Source organism: Eumetopias jubatus, unplaced genomic scaffold (genome assembly GCF_037043125.1).
Source record: "Eumetopias jubatus isolate StellerSeaLion01/CBP00866 unplaced genomic scaffold, mEumJub1_p1.0 scaffold_1, whole genome shotgun sequence".
Taxonomy (NCBI): Eukaryota; Metazoa; Chordata; class Mammalia; order Carnivora; family Otariidae; genus Eumetopias; species Eumetopias jubatus.
This window is the reverse complement of record NW_028274807.1, coordinates 98,337,168-98,358,523: the sequence shown is the minus strand read 5'-3', so window position 1 is coordinate 98,358,523 and position 21,356 is coordinate 98,337,168. Positions and strand designations below refer to the sequence as shown.

The 21,356-nt window shown below is 31.1% G+C and overlaps 1 protein-coding gene across 3 annotated transcripts in view; it reads right to left on the bottom strand.

The window, feature by feature from the left end:
* The window catches only part of SI (sucrase-isomaltase), a 95,592-nt gene that overhangs the window by 41,066 nt on the left and 33,170 nt on the right, over window positions 1–21,356 (bottom strand). For 2 of the 3 annotated variants that reach the window (XM_088020536.1, XM_028103143.2), the window contains exons 18-30: window positions 20,653–20,737; window positions 19,278–19,334; window positions 18,016–18,140; window positions 16,335–16,423; window positions 13,208–13,257; window positions 12,336–12,506; window positions 10,125–10,280; window positions 8,297–8,503; window positions 5,012–5,166; window positions 3,200–3,368; window positions 1,212–1,308; window positions 1,000–1,112; window positions 784–909 (exon numbers count right to left, since the gene is read on the bottom strand). In XM_088020536.1, the coding sequence (XP_087876662.1) occupies window positions 784–909; window positions 1,000–1,112; window positions 1,212–1,308; window positions 3,200–3,368; window positions 5,012–5,166; window positions 8,297–8,503; window positions 10,125–10,280; window positions 12,336–12,506; window positions 13,208–13,257; window positions 16,335–16,423; window positions 18,016–18,140; window positions 19,278–19,334; window positions 20,653–20,737 (1,600 nt within the window). Of the gene's footprint in view, window positions 1–783; window positions 910–999; window positions 1,113–1,211; window positions 1,309–3,199; window positions 3,369–5,011; window positions 5,167–8,296; window positions 8,504–8,907; window positions 8,916–10,124; window positions 10,281–12,335; window positions 12,507–13,207; window positions 13,258–16,334; window positions 16,424–18,015; window positions 18,141–19,277; window positions 19,335–20,652; window positions 20,738–21,356 lie in introns of all 3 variants that reach the window. The other variant, XM_088020513.1, reaches the window with a different exon arrangement.

Here is a 21,356-nt window from a genome sequence, read left to right as displayed (position 1 = left end):
ACCTAATATGGAAAAAAAACTCCCTTTTTATAAAAAAAATTTCACTTGTATATTTCTATATCATCTACTTATACAATTAATTTCCTCACAATAATGTATTCAGGAATCATATACTTGATTCTACTACATGTATCGATGTCTTATAATGAGGCCCCTCTCATTCTTCTTAGAATGAGTTCTTATACATCAAGCATTCTGGATTTCACTGTTGAAGTGCTCCCAGAAGGACCCCTGGGATTCCTGAATCTGGTTAAAAAATAAAATCACAGGGATGATTATTTCTAGATATTCAGTAATGTTTGGTTTCCCAAACATTGAGGGAAGAGAATATTTTGCAAGTGCTCTAATTCTGTGTTCTAACATTACAACTATCATTGTTTCAGGGCAAAATCACTTAGTTTCATCTCCAGTTTCTTCTCCGTAATTTGTCAAATCAGTTGATGAAGTAGGTTTCTGTGGACTCTTACTCTCATATAAAAAAAATATGGGAAATACAGCTGATTACTTAAGCAACCCAAAGTTTATGAGAGAAAAACAAGTGAACAGTGACTTGTTTAGTAAAATTCAGGGTCAGGGAACTAGAGAGAAAGGAGAAAAAGGAATGATGTTATCATTTTTCCTTCATCTAATAAAGACACTTTATAAAAATCTCATAACCAAGTCGTTAGATTCTACTAAAAAACTAATAATTATTGCCAAATGATTAATTTTAAAGTATACATACTTTTTTATTTTGCTTTAATAGATGACATTTAACACTGTTTTAAAAATTTATATACATACATAGGGGATCTGAGCAGCCACCATATCATTATATACTTGCTCAACTTCTGAAGTATTTCTGTACCCATAACGACATAATTGGAATCCCAAAGCCCAGTAAGGTGGCATGACTGGTCGGCCAATTACCTTTGGGGGAAAAAAAAAGTTATTTGTGAACTAAGAGAGTTACTTTATATTACAAAGAAAACTTTTTTTTTTTTTAATTTACAATCATACTTCATGGTATTGCTGGGTTGCAACTTCTGGAGTTGGGCCCAAGAACATATAAAAGTCCAAGATTCCTCCAATTACACGGTAAGTTAGAGCAGGAGTTGGCTGAAATGTAACATCTGGAAATCCAAAATATGATTACATTTTTTTTATCTATGTATACTAGTTTACTAAAGAGTTATATAAAATACAAGAAATTCAACAAATGATTGTTTTACCCATTGCGTTGCTGTTAAGTAAGAGAACTCCATGAGCATAACCTTCATCTTCCAGAGCCATGTAATAAGGATGAAATCCATAGGAATTAAGTTTATACTAAAATAAAAAATTAAACATATATAATATTTAAGTAATAAGAGCATAATATTTAAATAATAATAGCATATGAATTTTATCAAGGTAATATTTAAATTCATTATAAGAATGACCCTATATGAATTTAAAGGGCCCTTCTTTGTACACAAAACTATGCTTAAGTTAAAATAAATATATCGCCTTTAGAAAAAATTTTTTTTATTATTCGAACCATTACTGCTTTAGAGCATATAAATGAATGTAGAAATTTGTAACACCCACAAATATTGTCATATTAACTGATGTAAAAAACCATTGGTATTGGTGTAGTTTGGTTTCTTTCTACAGGTATGTCTTAATTTATTTATAAATTGGCACTTCTTTTTCAATGATAAAATGTCCTAGAAATGATTAAAATTATGAAAGTATTCAAACCTCTTAAGAAGTTATATGGTAATATCTAAGTTTAAATGATATTTATGATAATATTTTAAATGATAACATCTTGTTTATACAATATTTTATAAAACATTTAATTTCATTTTAGCTAGATCTTTTCATTTTTCAGAATAAAAACCCTATACTCAGGGTCATGAAATGACTTGCAAAAGTCACAAAACTTTTAAGTTGATGATCCCTAATCAAACTGACAACTTTAGGGGCACCTGGGTAGCTCAGTCTGTTAAGGCTCTGACTCTTGATTTTGGCTCAGATCAATCTCAGGGCCTTGAGATGGAGCCCTGTGTCAGGCTCTGCCATGAGCATGGAGCCTGCTTGGGCTTCTCTGTCTACCTCTCCGTCTGTGCCCCCTCCTCCCCACTCTTGCTTGTGTTCTCTCTAAATATACAAAAAATAAAACACACACAAACACAAAAAACAACTGACCTCTTTGACTCACACTGTATCCCACTATTTGATTAGCATGTGAAAGAAGATTTATATTTTGAGAGTCAAGATTATATTAACCTGATAATGCCAATACTAATGTTGCACAGTTTTAAAGAAACACATTTTGTAAAGCATATTTTGAAGTTGATACAAATGAAAACAGTCTTCATAATCTAAGTTTGAACAATTATGATACAAATAAAAGTTGTTTGACCACCTAACAATTAAAAGTCATTGCAATAGTATATACATTTATAATCTCATACTGAATATATCCTTTAGATACACATCATGTATGGAAAATGGAAATGAGCTAGTATTTTTATTAAAATGTGTTTTTTCATGATATGCTTAGAATAATTATAATTAATATGAGTTGTGCAATTCATTAAATATTCATGAAATGTATTCCATTAATAAGACAAAACATTGGGAAAAGTGACATAAGCATATAAAAACATTTTCTAAAGATGTAACTAGCAGTATGGCCTCATAAAAATGCACACCTGTAGCTGGATATCATAAAGGAAAAACTTAGCATCAAATCAATATCAAAAAAGTAAAAAAAAAATCATTTGTTTTTCAAGGAGAACCCTAGTCAGTTATTTCTAAAAGCTGAGAGTAAAAGTTGATTTGGCAGGGGATTCTCAATCTGAATATTTGTTCTATGCAATTGAGAGGATAGGGTTGAGATTGCAACCTCACTTTTCACTATAATCAAGGATTTTTTTTTAATTTTTATTGTTATGTTAATCACGATACATTACATCATTAGTTTTTGATGTTGTGTTCCATGATTCATTGTGCATAACACTCAGTGCTCCACGCAGATTATCCATCCAATCCTCTGCTTTCTCCTGTCATTTATGGTGGCTTTTTTGTTTGCTTTTTAGAAAATCACTGTAGCAGTTCTGGGGCCCCCTTGTCATTACTTCAGTACTGAAGTCCAGGCCTACAGAGAAGTGGCTTAGATCCTAATCATGGTCTTAGTTGCTTCATGGAGGAGTCAAATTTTAATACCTACACCAGAGGGTTGGTCTCTTGTGAACATTCCCCAAGTATGCCAGTTCAGGTCTCTCTTAAATGCTGTGTGTTCCACTTCCCCAAAACCATATATATATTCTGATGGCAGGCGAGTAGATATTTGAATAAACTGGTCATTAAAAGCAAATCCAGGCAGGTAGGAGTCCCAACTGAAAAGAAAAGAAAACAATTCTAATCTTGTAAATATATACAAAGTAGTACCACAAATAACTAATGGTAATTCTTTCTTAGGTGATCTGAAAACCAGTAATATTTTTCTCTATGTACTTATTGTACTCAAATACCAAATGAAAATAATTATCCCCATACATTTTTCTTTTGACTAAGTTAAAGAATATCTAAAATATATTTCATTTATTAAGCATTATTAATAAAATAAATTATATGATGAATATGATTATATGTTTAACTTTAGATACATACTGCTTTTTAAAATAAAATTAATATGAAGTTATAAATAATATTGGCCTAGAAGTAATATATGTTCGAGAAATTGAAAGTCCTCTGTTTTCCTGTTCCCTTGAGATACACACAGTAAACTTTTTCTACACATAGAATAAAATGAAATCAATATCAAAATAAACTAAGGCATGATGGATATTTAATTTTTTTGTTTTTTAAAAATTTTATTTATTCGACAGAGAGAGAGAGAGCACAACCAGGGGGAGAAGCAGGCAGAGGGAAAAGCAGGCTCCCCTCTGAGCAAGGAGCCCAATGCTGGACTCGATCCCAGGACCCCGGGATCATAACCTTAGCCGATGGCAGAGGCTTAACGACTGAGCCATGCAGGCATCCAATGATGGATATTTTAATTCCAAGCTCTCCCTAATTACTACTCCCAATCATTTTCTTCTTTTATTTTGTATTTATAAAAATGGGTGTTTTAAAATAAATCCAGAAGAAATGTGTTACAGAGAATGTATTGTTTTTCTAGTCATTTGCAAGAATGTAAAAGAGGAAGAAAAGATATTAAACTTGGAAGGAAAAAAAAGAATTACAAAGAATTTGGAACGTATTCAAATTTTTATGTTAAGGATTTTGGGAAAGTATTTATTAAAATAATGAAATTTTTTACAAAATGACTTCACTTCTTATCCTCTGAAACAAAAATATTGTCGTAACAACACAATTTTTAAAACAATACAGATATAAGTTTCTTCATTATTTGTATCCATCCTGACAATACCTGAAAACATCCTGACAACATCTTCTATAAAATAGCATGGCAAGCTTAAATTACATAAAAGTATCATTTTAATATACTATAGTTTGTCTACAAAGCTCAACTTTTTACTAAAATAAAAATAATTTTTTGCATAAGTTTATTTGTTGTAACATAAAAATATAGAGAGATGTATGTGTATCATAATTTCCTTTCATCATTACCTGGCAGAGATAGTATTAACTTTATCAGATTTCAGAACTAATAAATTTCAATTTCAATTAAATTCTAATTAAATACTTACATAACACATTTCAAACTACTTTTTTTGCTAACACACACTTTCCAAGAGGAGTCTTGGTTTTGGTTCTCAACTTGATTAGAAGAATGAGTGTGATAATGAAATTAATCACATCCAAAATGTAGATGGAATTTTACTAATCTTTAATGATAGTCCCGTGAGTGTGATAATTGTTTAGTTTAAAAATGTTAAAACAGGCCACGTTATTTAATAAAATTAAAACATTTTTGGTGTGATGACTGATACTCTAGCACAGTGAAAATAATCTTACTTTCCCCCTCCTAACCTAAAATCAAAATATTCCTCAGAGAAATTATTCAGTCACTTACATAACTCTTCCTGTACTTCTCCTTTGAATCTGGATGCCAAAAGGATTTTCTTTGATTTCAACATCATAAAGTCTGTTTTCGTAAGTACTTGTTGGCATGGCTGGAATGTTTAAAGGTACTGGAACTTCATATCTCTTAGTTTGGGGATCATAAATCTATTGCAGAGAAACAACGAAAAAATATGTTTCTCTCTTATTGCTGAAATATCATGTAAATAATCATTAAATAATTTAAGTATAATTGCTCAAATAAGAACATTAGAATTCTTATTTATATAATTCTTGATTCTTATTCATGGCTCACATAACTAAACAGAAAACTACATAGACACCTTATGAGATCAAATTATGAATTGCATTTTATCATTTTTAATGTTTTATAATTCATTTTTCTATACAATTAGAAATCTTCAAAAAATTTTTAGAGCTAAATATTCTCTTATATAGATACACCAAATTATTTACCACTTCATGGTCAGACTCAGAAGTTGTTTCAATATTTTTGGTCACATGTATGATCCTACAATGAACGTTAATGGTTATGTATGTTTATTCATTTCTTTGTTTCTTCAATAACTTTCTTAGAAGTGATAGTGTTAGGTCAGAGAGAGTGTACTAAAATTTGTAGGGCCTTGATATCTATTTTCCAGAAATAGTTTACTAATTAATGTTCTTACCAAAATGTATACCCTAATACTACTTTATGTTAAACTAAAAGCATTTATTTTTTTAATTGTCATGTATTTCCTTGCTGATAAGGATGAACCTTTTTCTACATGATATTCAACATATAGGTTCCCACTTTTTTTTAATTTTCCTTTTGTTCCTTTTATTTTCAACTAATATAAGTATTTTAATATTTTATCTCTAATTTTTATTTCTTCTGTTAAATGTCTGCTTATGAGGTCTTACTGTTTTTCTTGATTGTGTAAATTGAAATCACTTGCTTTTTGTCATGTATGTGGCAAATACTTATCCATTTTTTGTTTGCCTTCTAATTGTTTATAGTGTTTGTTGATGTTGAAATATGGTTAATTTTCATATAAGAAAATATATAGATTTTTACCTGTGGGATTTATGCCTTTGTATCTATGGTTTGAAAGGTTTTTACTAGACAGATACAAGATAAAAATGCAACTGATTTTTTTTTTCTGGGCTTATGTTTGATTGATTTTGTATATATACAAGCACATCTTTTACACACACACATATATATTTTTAATGTCATCTTTTTTCAATAAACTTTCAAGTATTTCTGGCTGCAGTTCCATACTCTTTCAATTCCGTAAATTTTATCATCTGTTCTTTTTCTAAGTTTTAATTATTGCCATTGTCATGTTTATTTTTCCAGATGAACTTAAAGAAATGAATTAACTTTAAAAAATTAGGCTTATTTAAGATTTTTAAAATTTGCTTATATTTTAATGTACTTATTTAAAATATATCAACACATTTTTGGGGCCTCCTGGGTGGCACAATCGGTTGGGTGTCTGACTTTTGGTTTTGGTTTAGGTCAGTGGTGATATCAAGGTAGTGAGATCAGCCCTGCATCTGGCTCCCGACTCAGCAGGGAGTCTGCTTAAGACTTTCTCTCCTCTGCCCCCCTCCCCCACCTAACCCAATAGGCTCTGTCTCATATAAATAAATAAACCTTTAAAAAAAATCTATCAACACTTTTAAGTCTTTTCTTATAAACCGTCAATTTACTCCTATGATTTTTTTATATTTCTGTTGTTTATTTGATTGTTTTTCTCATTTGATTTTGCTAATGGGACTTGCCTCCATTTCAATTTCTAAATGGTGAATGATAACATACAGCAAAATATTTTTTGGGTAATATTTTACATCCAGTCATTTTGCTGATCTTCTCATTATTTTTAGAAGTTTTCTTAATGGATTCCCTTGGATTTCTTAAGTAAAAAATAATGAGAACAAACTGTTGCCAGAGGGGAGGGGTGGGGGCATGGGCAAAGTGGGTGAAGGGGCGTGGGAGATCAGGTTTATGGTTATGGAATGAAAACATTAGGGAGATGAAAGGTACAGCTTAGGGAATGTAGTCAATGGTATTGTAATAACATTATACAGTGACAGATGGTAGCTACACTTGTGGTGAGCATAGCATAAAGTATAGACTTGTCAAATCACTATCTTGAAAGGGGAGTATGTCAGAGGGGGAGACGAACCATGAGAGATGATGGACTCTGAAAAACAAACTGAGGGTTCTAGAGGGGAGGGGGGTAGGGGGATGGGTTAGCCTGGTGATGGGTATTGAGGAGGGCACGTTCTGCATGGAGCACTGGGTGTTATGAACAAACAATGAATCATGGAACACTGCACCAAAAACTAATGATGTAATATATGGTGATTAACATAACAATAAAAAAATTTAAAAAAATCACTATCTTGTGCATCTAAGACCAATGTAACATTGTGTGTCACCTATACTTCAATTAAAAAAACCGCTAAGTGTACTGTTGAAAGATTTTTTTTTTTTTTATGTCTACTGCACTGGTCAGAAAATTCAGGTCATTATTTAAAAACAATGTAGGGCGCCTGGGTGGCTCAGTTGGTTAGCGACTGCCTTCGGCTCAGGTCATGATCCTGGAGTCCGCGGATCGAGTCCCGCATCGGGCTCCCTGCTCAGCAGGGAGTCTGCTTCTCCCTCGGACTCTCCCTTCTCTCATGCTCTCTCTCTCTATCTCATTCTCTCTCTCAAGTAAATAAATAAAATCTTTAAAAAAATGTAAATAGTATCCTGTTTTATTTTTTGTTTTGTTTTGTTTTAAGATTATTTATTTATTTCTTTATTTGAGAGCGAGAGCACAAGCAGGAGGCAGAGGAAGAGGGAGAGGGAGAAGCAGACTCCCAGCTGAGCAGGGAGCCTGACCTGGGGCTCAATCTCAGCACCCTGGGATCATGACTTGAGCCGAAGGCTGACATTTAAATGACTGAGCTAGCAGGCATCCCTGTTTTGTTTATTTTAATGGGACTATAACATAGTCCGATTCTAAGTAATTTATGTATTTAGCAAGAACTTGAATTTTTTTTTAAATCACCACTACATGTTTAATTATTCACAAAGTTGCAAAAATAAGAAGCTTTATTTATTGTGCACCTAGATATGAGCTGTGTAGGAAAAAAAAACACTTTATTTTTATAAAATCAAAATGTCTACAATTTAATTAATAATCCTTAATATCACATTAAAATTGAAGTATCTAAACTATTCAGAATCTTTTGTCTTGAGATATGAGTCATGCATTGGGATAGTTTATATTAAACATACCTTAAACTGCAGCATATCGTTTTTGTGATATTTCACCTCCACACGAAGAGCTGAGATGGGTTCAGAAGGTAGCTTTATTTGAGCTCTTGTAGGATTCAGTTGGAGGTCAGTCGTTATACCCATTGATGAATACTGAGTTGAACTGACCAAATAAGGGTTGTATTGTCTAGGAAAGTAACAGTCAGGTGCTCGGGAGCTAAGAGGAGGCTAAAAACAGAATACACGTTCACTGCCAGAAATTGTAGACATTATAATATGGACTCTTCAAAAAAGGTAGACATGTTTAATCACATGTTGTATAATTTAGAATTTTATTATTTAATACTAAAATAAAATTATAATCACAGCACAAAATATCTATTATGCAACCTAAAACACCATAACTAAAATGTTATATATAATATTTATATTTTGACTCTAAGATAGACCAGTACAGGAAAAGAATCAAATGTCATAGCTTTTCAACAGAAAATAGAATGACTCTATGGTCTTTGCAAAAATTAAGTATATTACTCATAAATTTTTATTCCATGCTTATTCTTATTCTTCATATTGACTATTGCCTTTAGTGTGTAAAATGGCTCTACAACAACCCTCAGAAGGGCCTGGACTTAAAGTTCTTTTCTTTTACTTATAATGAAACTGTATCATTCCTTATCTCATGACTGATCCTTATGCTGGTCAATTACATCCTGACCAGTATTTAAATAGGGACTATGCAGCGGGAGGGGGTGGCAAGGTGATGGGTATTGAGGAGGGCATGTGCTGTGATGAGCACTGGGTGTTATACTTAACTAATGAATCACTGAACACTACATCAAAAACTAATGATGTACTATACAGTGGCTAATTGAATATCATAAAAATAAATAAATAAATAAGTAAACAAACAAATAAGGACTATGGCCAAAGATCAAAACTAATTGGTTTATATGAGTGGAAGCTAAGACCTAAGAAAAAGAATGATCAGTGGTGGCATTGAGGGCTAGTTGCTTTATGATAGTCCATTCTCCCATCTTTCTTATTTATTCAATTATTATATTGCTGGGAGAAGCAACGTGCCCATGTTCATGTCCCAGTCTCTTTTGAAGAAGTTATATATGACCTCCAAAACCTCCTTAAAATAAAAGAGTATAAGCTGATGAAAATAGGATGCCCTTCCCCTTCCCACCTTTGGGCCTGTAATGAATACATAATGGCAGATGACATAATACAATCTTGAGGATAAAAAAGAAATGGTAAATATAAGACATTGATGACATTGAGAGGCCAGTATATCAGGCATGGGACTCTTTTTTTTGTAAGAGAAAAATAAATTGTGTCTTGTTTAACCAAATCATCATTCTGTTGAATGGATGACCAAAATAACTGGCTAGAAATTACCCCTTAGTGGAACTGATACAGCCCATCAATTTCAGAAGTTTTAATAACCTGAAACAATGCTTTTGAAAGACTGGCTCCTACTAACATAATACCTTAGTAAATTAAGCTATTCAGTCATAGTCAACATCTAATAAGATTTCAACCAATAGAGGACTATTTTGTTAAGTAAAATGGGCATACTTTATTAAGTAAAGTAAGGCACACTATCCAAAGTGCCTGGAAAGCAACTTACACATCCATTTAGTCTAGCATTTACTAAAATGTCTTTGGAGAATTAATTAAGATAAAAACAAATTGTCTATCAAAGTCCTAATTTCCAATTCCAAATGTTTCTCTAAATGAATTTAGTTCATATGCTGTAGAATTAAAATTATAATACATAATGCTTACATTGAGATATTTATGTAAAAGCCATACTATGAATTATAATTAAAATTCTTAGTACCGTTTCCCATAAACAACCACGTGCTTCACACTTTTCTTTACTTGCAGGATCTGCATCTGGATAACAAGTAAACCTTTCATTTACTGAGAAATTTTGATTCCATTGAACAGTAAAGTTTCTTCCAAGGTTAAAGTTGAGATTGTAAATGAAGAGACTCTGAAGACAAAGAAACATTAAAGAATATTTGTGAGCCCTGGACTACTTAAATATAGTTAACATTTATAAAGTGCAGCAACCACAGCAATTCTTCAAATCAAATCATTGGTACTTTTAATAGGATACTTAACAGATAAGAAAGGAGAAAATATGTCATGCCACTGAAATGGCTAGAACTTCAAAATAGGAAAAGTGTGAGAAATCGTAGAATACTGATGAGAAGCATTATTACTAAATCCAGACACGAGTTCAGCTCTCAGTTCTGCCATTTAATGCTTATGCTTCTTTGGGACAATTGCCTATCCTTTATTATCTTCAATTTCTTCCCCCTGTGAAATGGGGATGATGGTCCCTACTAAGGGGGGTCGCTATATAGGATGAATGATAAATGAAATTTAGACCACTTAACACAATGCCTAGGGCAGATTAAGTATAAAATAAATATTAGTTCCCTCAAGGGTGGAAAAAGTTAATGACTTAGGCTGATATGGAGGCCCCCAGTCAGAGGACAGAAATACTTATTCCTTCAATTCTGTCTCTAATTTGAAACACCACTTACAATATTTGAGGGATAAGTTAGATAGGAGATAACATGACATGATGCAAAAAAGAAAAAAATAAGAGGATAGCTACATACTACATACATATATATATATATTCTAATACATAATGATTTGTATTATTATATTGCAAAGTTATGTTTGTTGTCTTTATACCTTGAGAATAATATGGGCAAAATTTATCCCAGACTTCCATCTTCACAGCTTACTTTTTGATATCAACTTACTTTCATACCTCTACATACAGGACTGAAAATTCATATAAAGATCAGTCTAAACACAGCAGAATTAGGAAGGTGTGTCTATTAGAGTCTGTGTAAATCTTACATAAGCATAAATACACAGATATACACTGAAATTGCAAAAACCAAATAAAATGATTTTTATATTATACTCTCTTGATGATCTTTGATAGAGTCATAAAGTTCTCAATAGGCCTGTATTATTTAATTTATGTTAATTATTATAGTCCTAGGAATATAAAAAATTATAGTATATTTACTAAATAAAAATAATTAACCAATACATATTTTTATGAAAATTGCCAAGTTAAAAACTCTGGGCCAGAGGGCTTAAGAATTAGAAAAAAAAATACTCTAAGAGAATATTCTATATCTCAAGTAATTTATAATTTATTCTGCTATTACTAATAATTTAGGGTATATATGAATAGTGGAAAAAGTCAATAAAAATCATTTCACTGTTTTAAATTATTATGATCTATATTTTAAATACAGTAACTTATTATTCAAAGCAACATTATGGTTTAAATATTACATTTTACAGATAAGGAAGCTGAGATAATAAGAAATTAATTTGCTATGTTTAAATGCACAGGTTGCAAGGCTGGAATTCAAGCCCTATCTCGTGACTCCTTTTCCCTCCCTAGGACACATCTTGAGATTTTATTTTCAACATGGGGTTCAAACTCACAACCCTGAGACCAAGAGTCCTACATGCTCTCCTGACTGAGCCAGCAAGGTGCCCTTCTAGAACACATCTTAAAAGAGACAAAAATTACAATTGCCCTAGAAGGGAAGGGTATAAACAAAAATTCAAAGAAAATAATACAAGATATATCAAGGATAGTGAGAGTTCTTGAAAGGGGAAGCATAGGGAATGACTGAAGAAAGGGATTCAATCCATATCTTAAGATAGAGTATTAAATGAGAAGCTAAAGCATTTAGAACCTTTACTGTATGCAACAGGTGATTAAGTTAAAGTTCAGGGTTGGAAAATGGTATGAAAAAATATTAAGAAGGTGTACATAAGTGATATCCAAGATAAAATGAAATAAAGAGAAGTAACAAGGAGTCCTTTTAATGTTGATATCTGAAATTGGAATGACCTAAAATGGAATATTGATAGCAAAAGGGAAAAAAAAAGAATGTCATGGAGGAAAAAAAAAAATCACAAAACCAAGAGGCTGGATGGTTACATAATGTTAAATGTGAGAATATGTGACAGCTAAAATATTTTAAAATTTTTAATTTACCTGGTTGGAAGCAGTATAAGTAAAATTGTAGTGATCTTTCATTGGTTGATTATCTTCCACCACTGCAACTTGTGTAACAGAGTCGATCAACCCAAGGACTTTTATAGTCTCAAATGCTAAAGTGGTTCCATCCTGGTATGATGAATGTGTGCATATAATATCTAATTTGTTCTGAAAAGAAGTATATAATAGTATATATTAAGTAGACGGTCTTTGGATACAAACCTGAAATAATACAGGTATGAAACAGAAAAAGAACCAGTCATCTATCCCTCCATTCCCACCAGCTCTCCACATCCAAGTAACATATATAAATATACTCATTAATAACTCTTTTACATTTTGTATACATGCCTTAAAATTTATTTTCAAAGGTAACCTGAATTACCCATGATGCAACTCATATATATATCTCTTCTCATTCTAGCCTTAATGTTGATGAAGAATAACAGCATTGGCAACAAAGAATATATGAAGAAATCCAACATCTACAAAAACTATTGCTATTAATTATTAAAATTTAGCCTTGTGTGTAAATTATTCATACTTACTCAAAATCCATAACAATTATTGCTGTGACTGATATATTAAAGCATTTTCAAATATGTTGCTTAAACAAGACATAGCACATTAAGATGCTTGAAGATTTTTGTGCATCAATTTCATTTTCACAAAGTTATGTATTACATTTAAATATAAAAATTTAAGGTAACAATGTATTAATAATTTAACAACTTAAATTTAAAAAAATAATTTATTTCATTTCTTTCTGTTGAAATCTGAACATCTATCCAAAAGAAATCCATGATAAATGCATAACTCAGACATTAGCAAGATACATGTTCAGCTATGAGTCCAAGGAGAATACTTACATTAGAAACTGAAAAAGTATATAAAATGTAGTCGCCATTTTGTATGGTATCTGAAATGGGAAAAAAAAAACAGTTACCAGATCAAAATATAATTCTTTATTAGTAAAATTCTCTATTTTTATGATTAGACAACACTTAAGAAATTTAAAATAAAAGGTACTGTAATGGGCTCCTGAATGTCTCAGTCGGTTGAGCGTCCCACTCTTGGCTTCAGCTCAGGTCATGGTCTCAAGGTCCTGAGATTGGGTCTTAGGGTCCTGAGACAGGGTCTCAGCTGGGTCAGTCTGTGTGCTCAGTGGGGAGTCCACTTCTCTCCTTCTCCCCCTCCCCCTGCTTGCATGTACTCACATGTGCTCTCTCTCTCTCTCTCAAGTAAATAAATAAATCTTTTTTTAAAAAATTTTAAAGAGATACTGTTTATTAATAAAGCAAATTAAAAAGCTTATCTTTTCAAATTAAAGTCTTTAACACCTATATACAAAATAATCTTGGTAGTTTATTATCCCAGTACGTAAAGGTAATGAATACATAATGTGCCTAGGTTAATTTTTCAAAGATGGCTAAAATATTTCTGGAAATTAAGAGGAAAAAACTTAGAGTAAAATGTGCATAATTGTAAATTCATTAATGAATATTTTATCTCTTTCTAGTAAACCATGTAACTTAATTCAGGTTATCTTTGGAAGATATGGCACATCACAATTTTATTTTGCATCTTTATTTTTTTAAAGATTTATTTATTTATTTATTTATTTATTTATTTATTTATTTATTTGTCAGAGAGAGACACAGCGAGAGAGGGAACACAAGTAGGGGGAGTGGGAGAGGGAGAAGCAGGTTTCCTGCCAAGCAGGGAGCCCAATGCAGGGCTCGATCCCAGGACTCAGGGATCATGACCTGAGCCGAAGGCAGACGCTTAATGACTGAGCCACCCAGGCACCCCTATTTTGTATCTTTAACTTTTTTTCATTGTTTGAAGAAATAAAGTGAATCTGGAGATATACTAAAGACCAAAATAAACTTAAATGAGGAAAATGGAAGGAGACAATGATTTTCCACACTATGTAAGAGAACTTTTTATTAACATGTTTCTGTAACAGAGAAACTGAAGATTATGGCTAAAATAATTGGAAAGAAAGTGAGAAAAGTAAAAGGAATCTGAAAATGTATATATTTGTTCAACAATATTAATTTACCTAAAATTTTAATCCTAATTAATGAAATAAAAATCATAACCTGAATTGAAGGTAATTTTATTTGTTTATTTAAAAGTTAATTATTTAGAAAATTCTGATTTTAACTTTTCAAAGCACATAACTATAGAGATACCATATTTGATAACTGATTAAATCATATCTCCTTCATATTTATAACCATCTTCCTAGGTGAAAGTAAATTATTAATATGTATTTTTCTATAGAAAGAAATATATTTGGGTATATTTATATAATTTGAGAAATAAGAATAACCTCAAAATCAAGCCCCACATGCTATCAATGCAGGTGTGATATCAACAGCATTCTTTAACTGATTATCACAAATAATTTAACTCAGCAGGAATCCAATCTTAAGAAACTTCTATGTGGTAAATATTTGGAATCTATTCTCATGGGAGAGCTCACCCTAGTGTACCTAGGCTCCAAGGTATTTGAGACAGAGCAAGAAGGCTGGTGTGCCGGAGTAGAATGAGAAAAGGAGAGCAGTAGTGGAAAAGTGTGTTTGTGTGCACACATATATGCCAAAATACAGAACATGCTGAGTGGTCTAGGTCTTGGTAAAGACTAAGGCTTCTAACTGAATAAAATGGAGAATCATTAGAGGGTTTTAAGCGGAGGTGTGATGATTTGAATCATCTTTTTTTTTTTCATTTTATTTTAGGTTATGTTAATCACCATACATTACATCACTAGTTTTTGATGTAGTGTTCCATGATTCATTGTTGAATCATCTTTTAAAAGGATCACTCCACCTGCTGGATTGTAAATAGAATGTAAATAGGGTTGGATAAGAACTATAGACAGACCAGTTAGGGAGCTATTATAGGAATTAAAATGAAAGAGAGTAATGATAGTGATGGAACTGATGAAAGAACCCACGTCAAGGTAGAACCAAGAGAAATTCCTAGGCTATGAGAAAAAAGGATCAAAAATGGTTTTTGGTTTCTTGGAGAAATGAAATCACCGTCAATTGACAAGGGAAGACTGCAGGTGAAGCAGATTTATTGTGGTAATCTATATTTTCATAAATAAGCCTTAAAAAACATGAATTTTTTCATAGATTCCATATTTTCAAATTATAAGAGAGCACACCAATGCATAGATTATTTCCTGAAGTTAGGTTAGAGATGTTTGGATGTTTCATACACATATAAAGACGTGGGATATTCTTTAATACATCTGAGAAGGAGTGAGCTAAAATAGAAGTTAAACTATAATTTTTTTGTATACAAAAATACAAAACACATACCTAGGAGTCTTCTATTAAAAGAAACGGGATAAAAAACCTTAACAGATTTATGAGGGTAGTTGTAATTGACTAAATCTAAACAGATAAATTTAGTATGGCGTAATTATATATTAGCAAAAAATGGCTCATTTTTTATTCACTTGGGTACTGAATCCTCAAATTTGGGGCTTATGAAATAAAATTAAATACACTGTTAATTAAAGTAAAGTAAAGTGAAGTGAAGTGAAATATTTATATGGTAACACTCTTACCTCAAATAATTTAACATTAATTAAAATTTTAAATGTTAGGTTTTTTTTTTACAGTAATAAAATTTTAGTTTTTAATCACTACTCTTAAGAGAGTTGAAAATATGATAAAATTTGTATATTTGTGAATTTATTAACTACTCTAATTAAAAGAAATAATCTAAAAAAAGATATCTGTACTTGTCAAACACTTTTGCAATGAACCAACAGACAAAAATATTGTAATTCAATATTTATAACTTAAAGAACAATGTTAAATTTCATAAAGTAACCTAATATCCTAAATAGATAAAAAGAGGAATTAAAAAATAAAACTTGTGACATTTTTTAAATAGATGCAATGTTGTATTAATAAAGGCAAATTGTCCCATCATCAGAATGAACATTTAAAAGTATATCACATTAAAACTTACTTTTAGTTTCTCCATCATCCCAGAAAAAGTCTCCTTTTGCTGTGTTATCTTCATTTAATGCAACTATAAGTCCTAGAGGGTTCTTCCGGCTGTTAAGTAAGTTTGGGTGTTTATGTGATTCAAAATAAATTTGTAATAGTGGACTATCCTATAAATAAGTCAATTTCAACTTAGCAGATCTGTAGGCATTCTGCATTCATGTGAGAACACTGATATCAATAAAATTCATGTCTATATTTATTATTTTTTCCATGAAAGAAATAATTTATATACTTATAAAATAAATGAAAGAAATAAATATAATAATATAATATGGAATTTCTTGGAGGCAAGATACCAACAAATTCGAAACAATATAATGATACTAAAATTCAAACAAGAAAAATTAAATATACTTTATGAATGCAGATTACATTTAACATGTATTTGCATATCTCAATTAACTCTACCTTGTAATTTATCAAGACTACATCTTACATGCATAATAAAGAAAAGTACAGTATAAACACATTTTGATGCTCAGTAGAATATCTATTAGCCTTACAAATGAGGCTAATTCTATCATGAGAAATGAGACATGATGAATACAATTTTTTTCTCTATTACTGTAGGTTTTTAAATCTAAAATAGTACCCCTGAGGCTATACAGTCCAGGTAACTGCTCTATATAGAATATATTCCATCCTGCATGCTCACGAAATTGTATGCTTCTCTTGTTCAATACAGCTCTAGAGTATAACTAATTTTTTAGAGAACAGTCATGGAACAGTTACAGTCTGAAAATAATCAATTATAGAATGTCAAATAAATTAAGTTACTAGCACACATTCCTTCACTCATATATTTGTTCCTTCAATAAATATGTAGCAAAAACAGAGAGCATATTATGGGCCGGACATTTATTATTGGTTTAGGGACTAAAACAGGGAAAAGTCCTTGCCTTAATGGAGTTTAAAGTCAAAGGGAGTGGACACATTATATACAAGATAAAGTAAATAATATAATTCCAGATATTCTTAATGTTATGAAGAAAAACACAGCAGGCTAAGAAATAGAAAGTGACTATCCCTTGGGGTGTTACAGAATATGGGGAAATATGTGCATTCAATATAATCCCTTCTGTGCTCTTGTACCCAGAATGAATGCTGCAAGATGGAGCATGAGAATTTTCAAGTTTCTTCTTTTTTTCTTAATATTTCTGGAATTTATTCTTACTGAACAAATTAGTTTCCATATCATTCTTTCCCTAAACAGAATTATCCACCTCATTTATCATTTAAAGTAAAACATTTTAGCAGAAAGAAAAACATTGTGACATTTATGTATTGAAAATCTAAACTGTAACTGACACTTTCAACAATTATATAACTTACTTTAATTTTTCATATTTTATTAAGAATAACCAATTAACTTTAATTACACATATTCTATAGAAAATGTCACCACATTTTTGGCATATGAAAAATTATGATCTAATCACGTTCATTTTTAAAATAAAAAAATTTGTAATAATGTTACATAATTTGAATCTTTTTATAAATGATTATATTTAAGAATTCCCTCCATATGTAAAATATCTTCTGGTGAAAAAACTAAACACTAATCTTTGATTCTTAATAAAATATGAAATATTAAAACTTGAATTATATTTCAGATTTCAGTTAATGATTTTTCATTTTACCTTGCAGTTGTAGTTACAGCAGGTTGTTGAATGGGGATAATATAACCTCCTCTAAGATGTAATCCTATTTTGTCTCCTGGAAGATATATAGTAACACGTTGTTTTTTCCATGGCCTTTTTGCACCCTAATATTTGGAAGTTAAAAAGATTTTCTATTACTAGTGGAGACTTTAATCCCATTTCATAAGAATTCAATTTTACACACAGAAATAATTTTTACTGTGAGCAAGTCATGTCATCTAAATGAATATTAATATGCTGTTTTCTAACTTTGAAAAAAATCCTTTTTTTCAGTTTACTGAATAAAGCAGAAGAAAAATAAGTTCACTTTCTCAAAAAAATTAAAAATCAATTTAGACAAATCAATTTCCCCTCTACAATAATTAATATTCTTTATTAGTCCTATTTTTATTCTTTGTTTTGTTTTAAAATTAGGCATTCTTTAAAAAGCTTTGAAAAATCATTGTTTTGGGGCACCTAGGTCGCTCAGATGGTTAAGCGTCTGCCTTCGGCTCAGGTCATGATCTCAGGGTCCTGGGATCAAGCCCGGTGTCAGCCTCCCTGCTCAACCGGAGTCTGCTTTTCCCTCTCTCTCTGCCTCTCTCCCCACTCCTGCTCTCTCTCTCTCTCAAACTCTCTCTCAAATAAATAAATATTTTTTAAAAAATAAAATAAAATAAAACTCATTTCTATAAAAATAAAGGGTCTGCTTAGCAAATATAAATGATATGCAAAATAATGCCTTTTAAAATAAATGCTTCTCAAAAGAGCTTAGTCAATTAAAAAATAGGTTGTATATGAATGCTACAATGTTGCCTTTTCAAGGTTGAAATGAAAATCTTTCGCAAACTTTTGAATGTGCCATATAAAAACAAATGCTTACCATTAGCTCAATATTCAATTCTTCTGTCAATTAGATAAATATATAAAGTAGGAAAAGCATCAAAATAAGTCACCACTCCTTCCTAAAATTACTCCTGACTTTTATTTCCACAATTTAAAAATGAATACTATAACTCTTTGTACTAAAGAATATAACTTTATATTAATCACATGCAACAAACATATACTTGCTCACATGCAACAAAACATGTATACCTGCACAAATTTTACATATTATTCAAATTTGGAATCATTCTTTTTTTGTAATGATAACACAAATGCTGAAAACAGATATGCTATGTGTTGGGAATTAAGTTTCCACATACAGATGTTTGACAGTATAATACTTGTGAGTCTATTATTATATTAAAGTTACTTACAGTTTCAAAATCATACCAAGTAGCATTAGGGATATATGCACTCACAGTATCTGCTCCCTAAAATAAAGCAAAATAATTTATACACTTTTTATTTGTTTACTTTAATACTTATCAGAAGAGTATCATATCAAATATTAAGTTGGGTTTTAATAGTCAAGAAAAAAATCTTCCTTTGTACTGTTCCACTCCAATATTTCCTATATATAATAATCAAAAGGCTATTTTACTAGTTTTTTTTTTAAGATTTTATTTATTTGACAGAGAGAGACACGGCGAGAGAGGGAACACAAGCAGGGGGAGTAGGAGCGGGAGAAGCAGGATCTCAGCTGAGCAGGGAGCCCGATGCGGGGCTTGATCCCAGGACCCTGGGATCATGACGTGAGCCAGAGGCAGATGCTCAACAACTAAGCCACCCAGGTGCCCCTTTACTAGTTTTATATAATAATATAAACCACACCAAAAGATAGTTGAAATTAATTTAAGTAGCAACTAAAAAAATGCATTTGTATTGTTATAATCTACATGGTAATTGTGAATGTGTACACATTCATATCTGTATATTTCCATGGGCATACAGACTTCTAAATAATAGGTAAAAACCAAAAATCTCACTCCACTATATTTTCAATATTTTCATATGATCAGCTGGTTTTCAAGTTCCCCTTTATTTACAATTTAGCAAAATTTCAAGGTCTCTTGACATATGTCTATATCTACTTAAATTTGCTAGACATATGCCTATGTCTAGCAAAATTTCAATGTCTATTGACATATCTCTATATCTAGTTAAATGAGAGTTCATTGTTATTACTATGAGACTGATTTTGATTCCATAAATAAAGCTTTCTTTTTTAGAATATTAATTTTATATCATTTTCTTCTCCCCAGTTACATATTATATATTTGAAAAGCATAAATCTACTTAACATTTTTATAATTTTTCAGAATTTCTTCTACATTTTAGAATTCAACATTTATCAGGTTGAAACAGGTTGAGTAGCATATTTTTTGACCTACATTCTTTGTTTAATTCTCAATGGTTAAAATTTAACCATTGTTGTTCAGAGCACAGCTTTTTGATATTACAACAATGCCTGCCATCCACTTCCACTCCAACAGAAAACAAAATTGTCATTTCCACAAGCCATGCTAAATAAACATGCTAACTAAGTAAGAATAGATCACTTATCAATAAATGAACCTAGCCCCTCCTTTCATCAGCATGCCAATTTAAAACCATCCTAATTAGGATTCCTGGAGTAGCTGCTGAACACAAGAGTAACATTTATAACCAAGTCTTTTTTATAATTGTGTGTGAATATGGTTATAAAGTATCCTTTAAAAGCAGTAAATTTATTAAAATTGTAAAACCTACCTCTTTCAAGACAGGAGTAATAAGTAATGCGGGGCCCCATAAGAATTGAGTATCCTCACTCCAGGTATTCATATCCTCATAAAACCTAAGAATGACAATTTGCTTCATAATGACAATGTTTACGATATAAAGATAAAAAATAAGTTTATCCAAATTCCTTATTTGGTTTATCATTGCAGTTTTTTCCTGGGAATGATCATTAGCTTTAATTTTACTTGTTTGACATGTCATTTTGAATCTATGGTTCTTATATCCTTATGGTTCATCCGACACTCAAGAAAGAAGAAAAGAAGGAAGGAAGGGAGAAAGGGAAGAAAGGAGGGAAGGGGGGAGGAAATTAGTTCATCTGGGCTCAAAAAAAATCTGTCGGATATGACAAGGTTACTTATTATTTGTAATAAATAACTATTCTGTTTAATTCATTTTCTCCTCTAAGCTTGTAAAGTATCAGAAATCATTCATATTCTACTTTCTTCCCTTAAAATTTTTCATTATAAATTCCTGTTTTAACCTGGATTTGAAAGGGTCTTTAGTCATTTCTTGAGGAAAGGTCCTGCTTTGCTCAAGATATACAAAGACAGACACAATTAACTGCTCTGCAACTATACTATACTCTTGATCTATAGTTAGATGATTTTGACAATATATACATAATATGTCTTCAGTAACTGCATATTTCATCTTCCTAATATAATTTCCCTAAT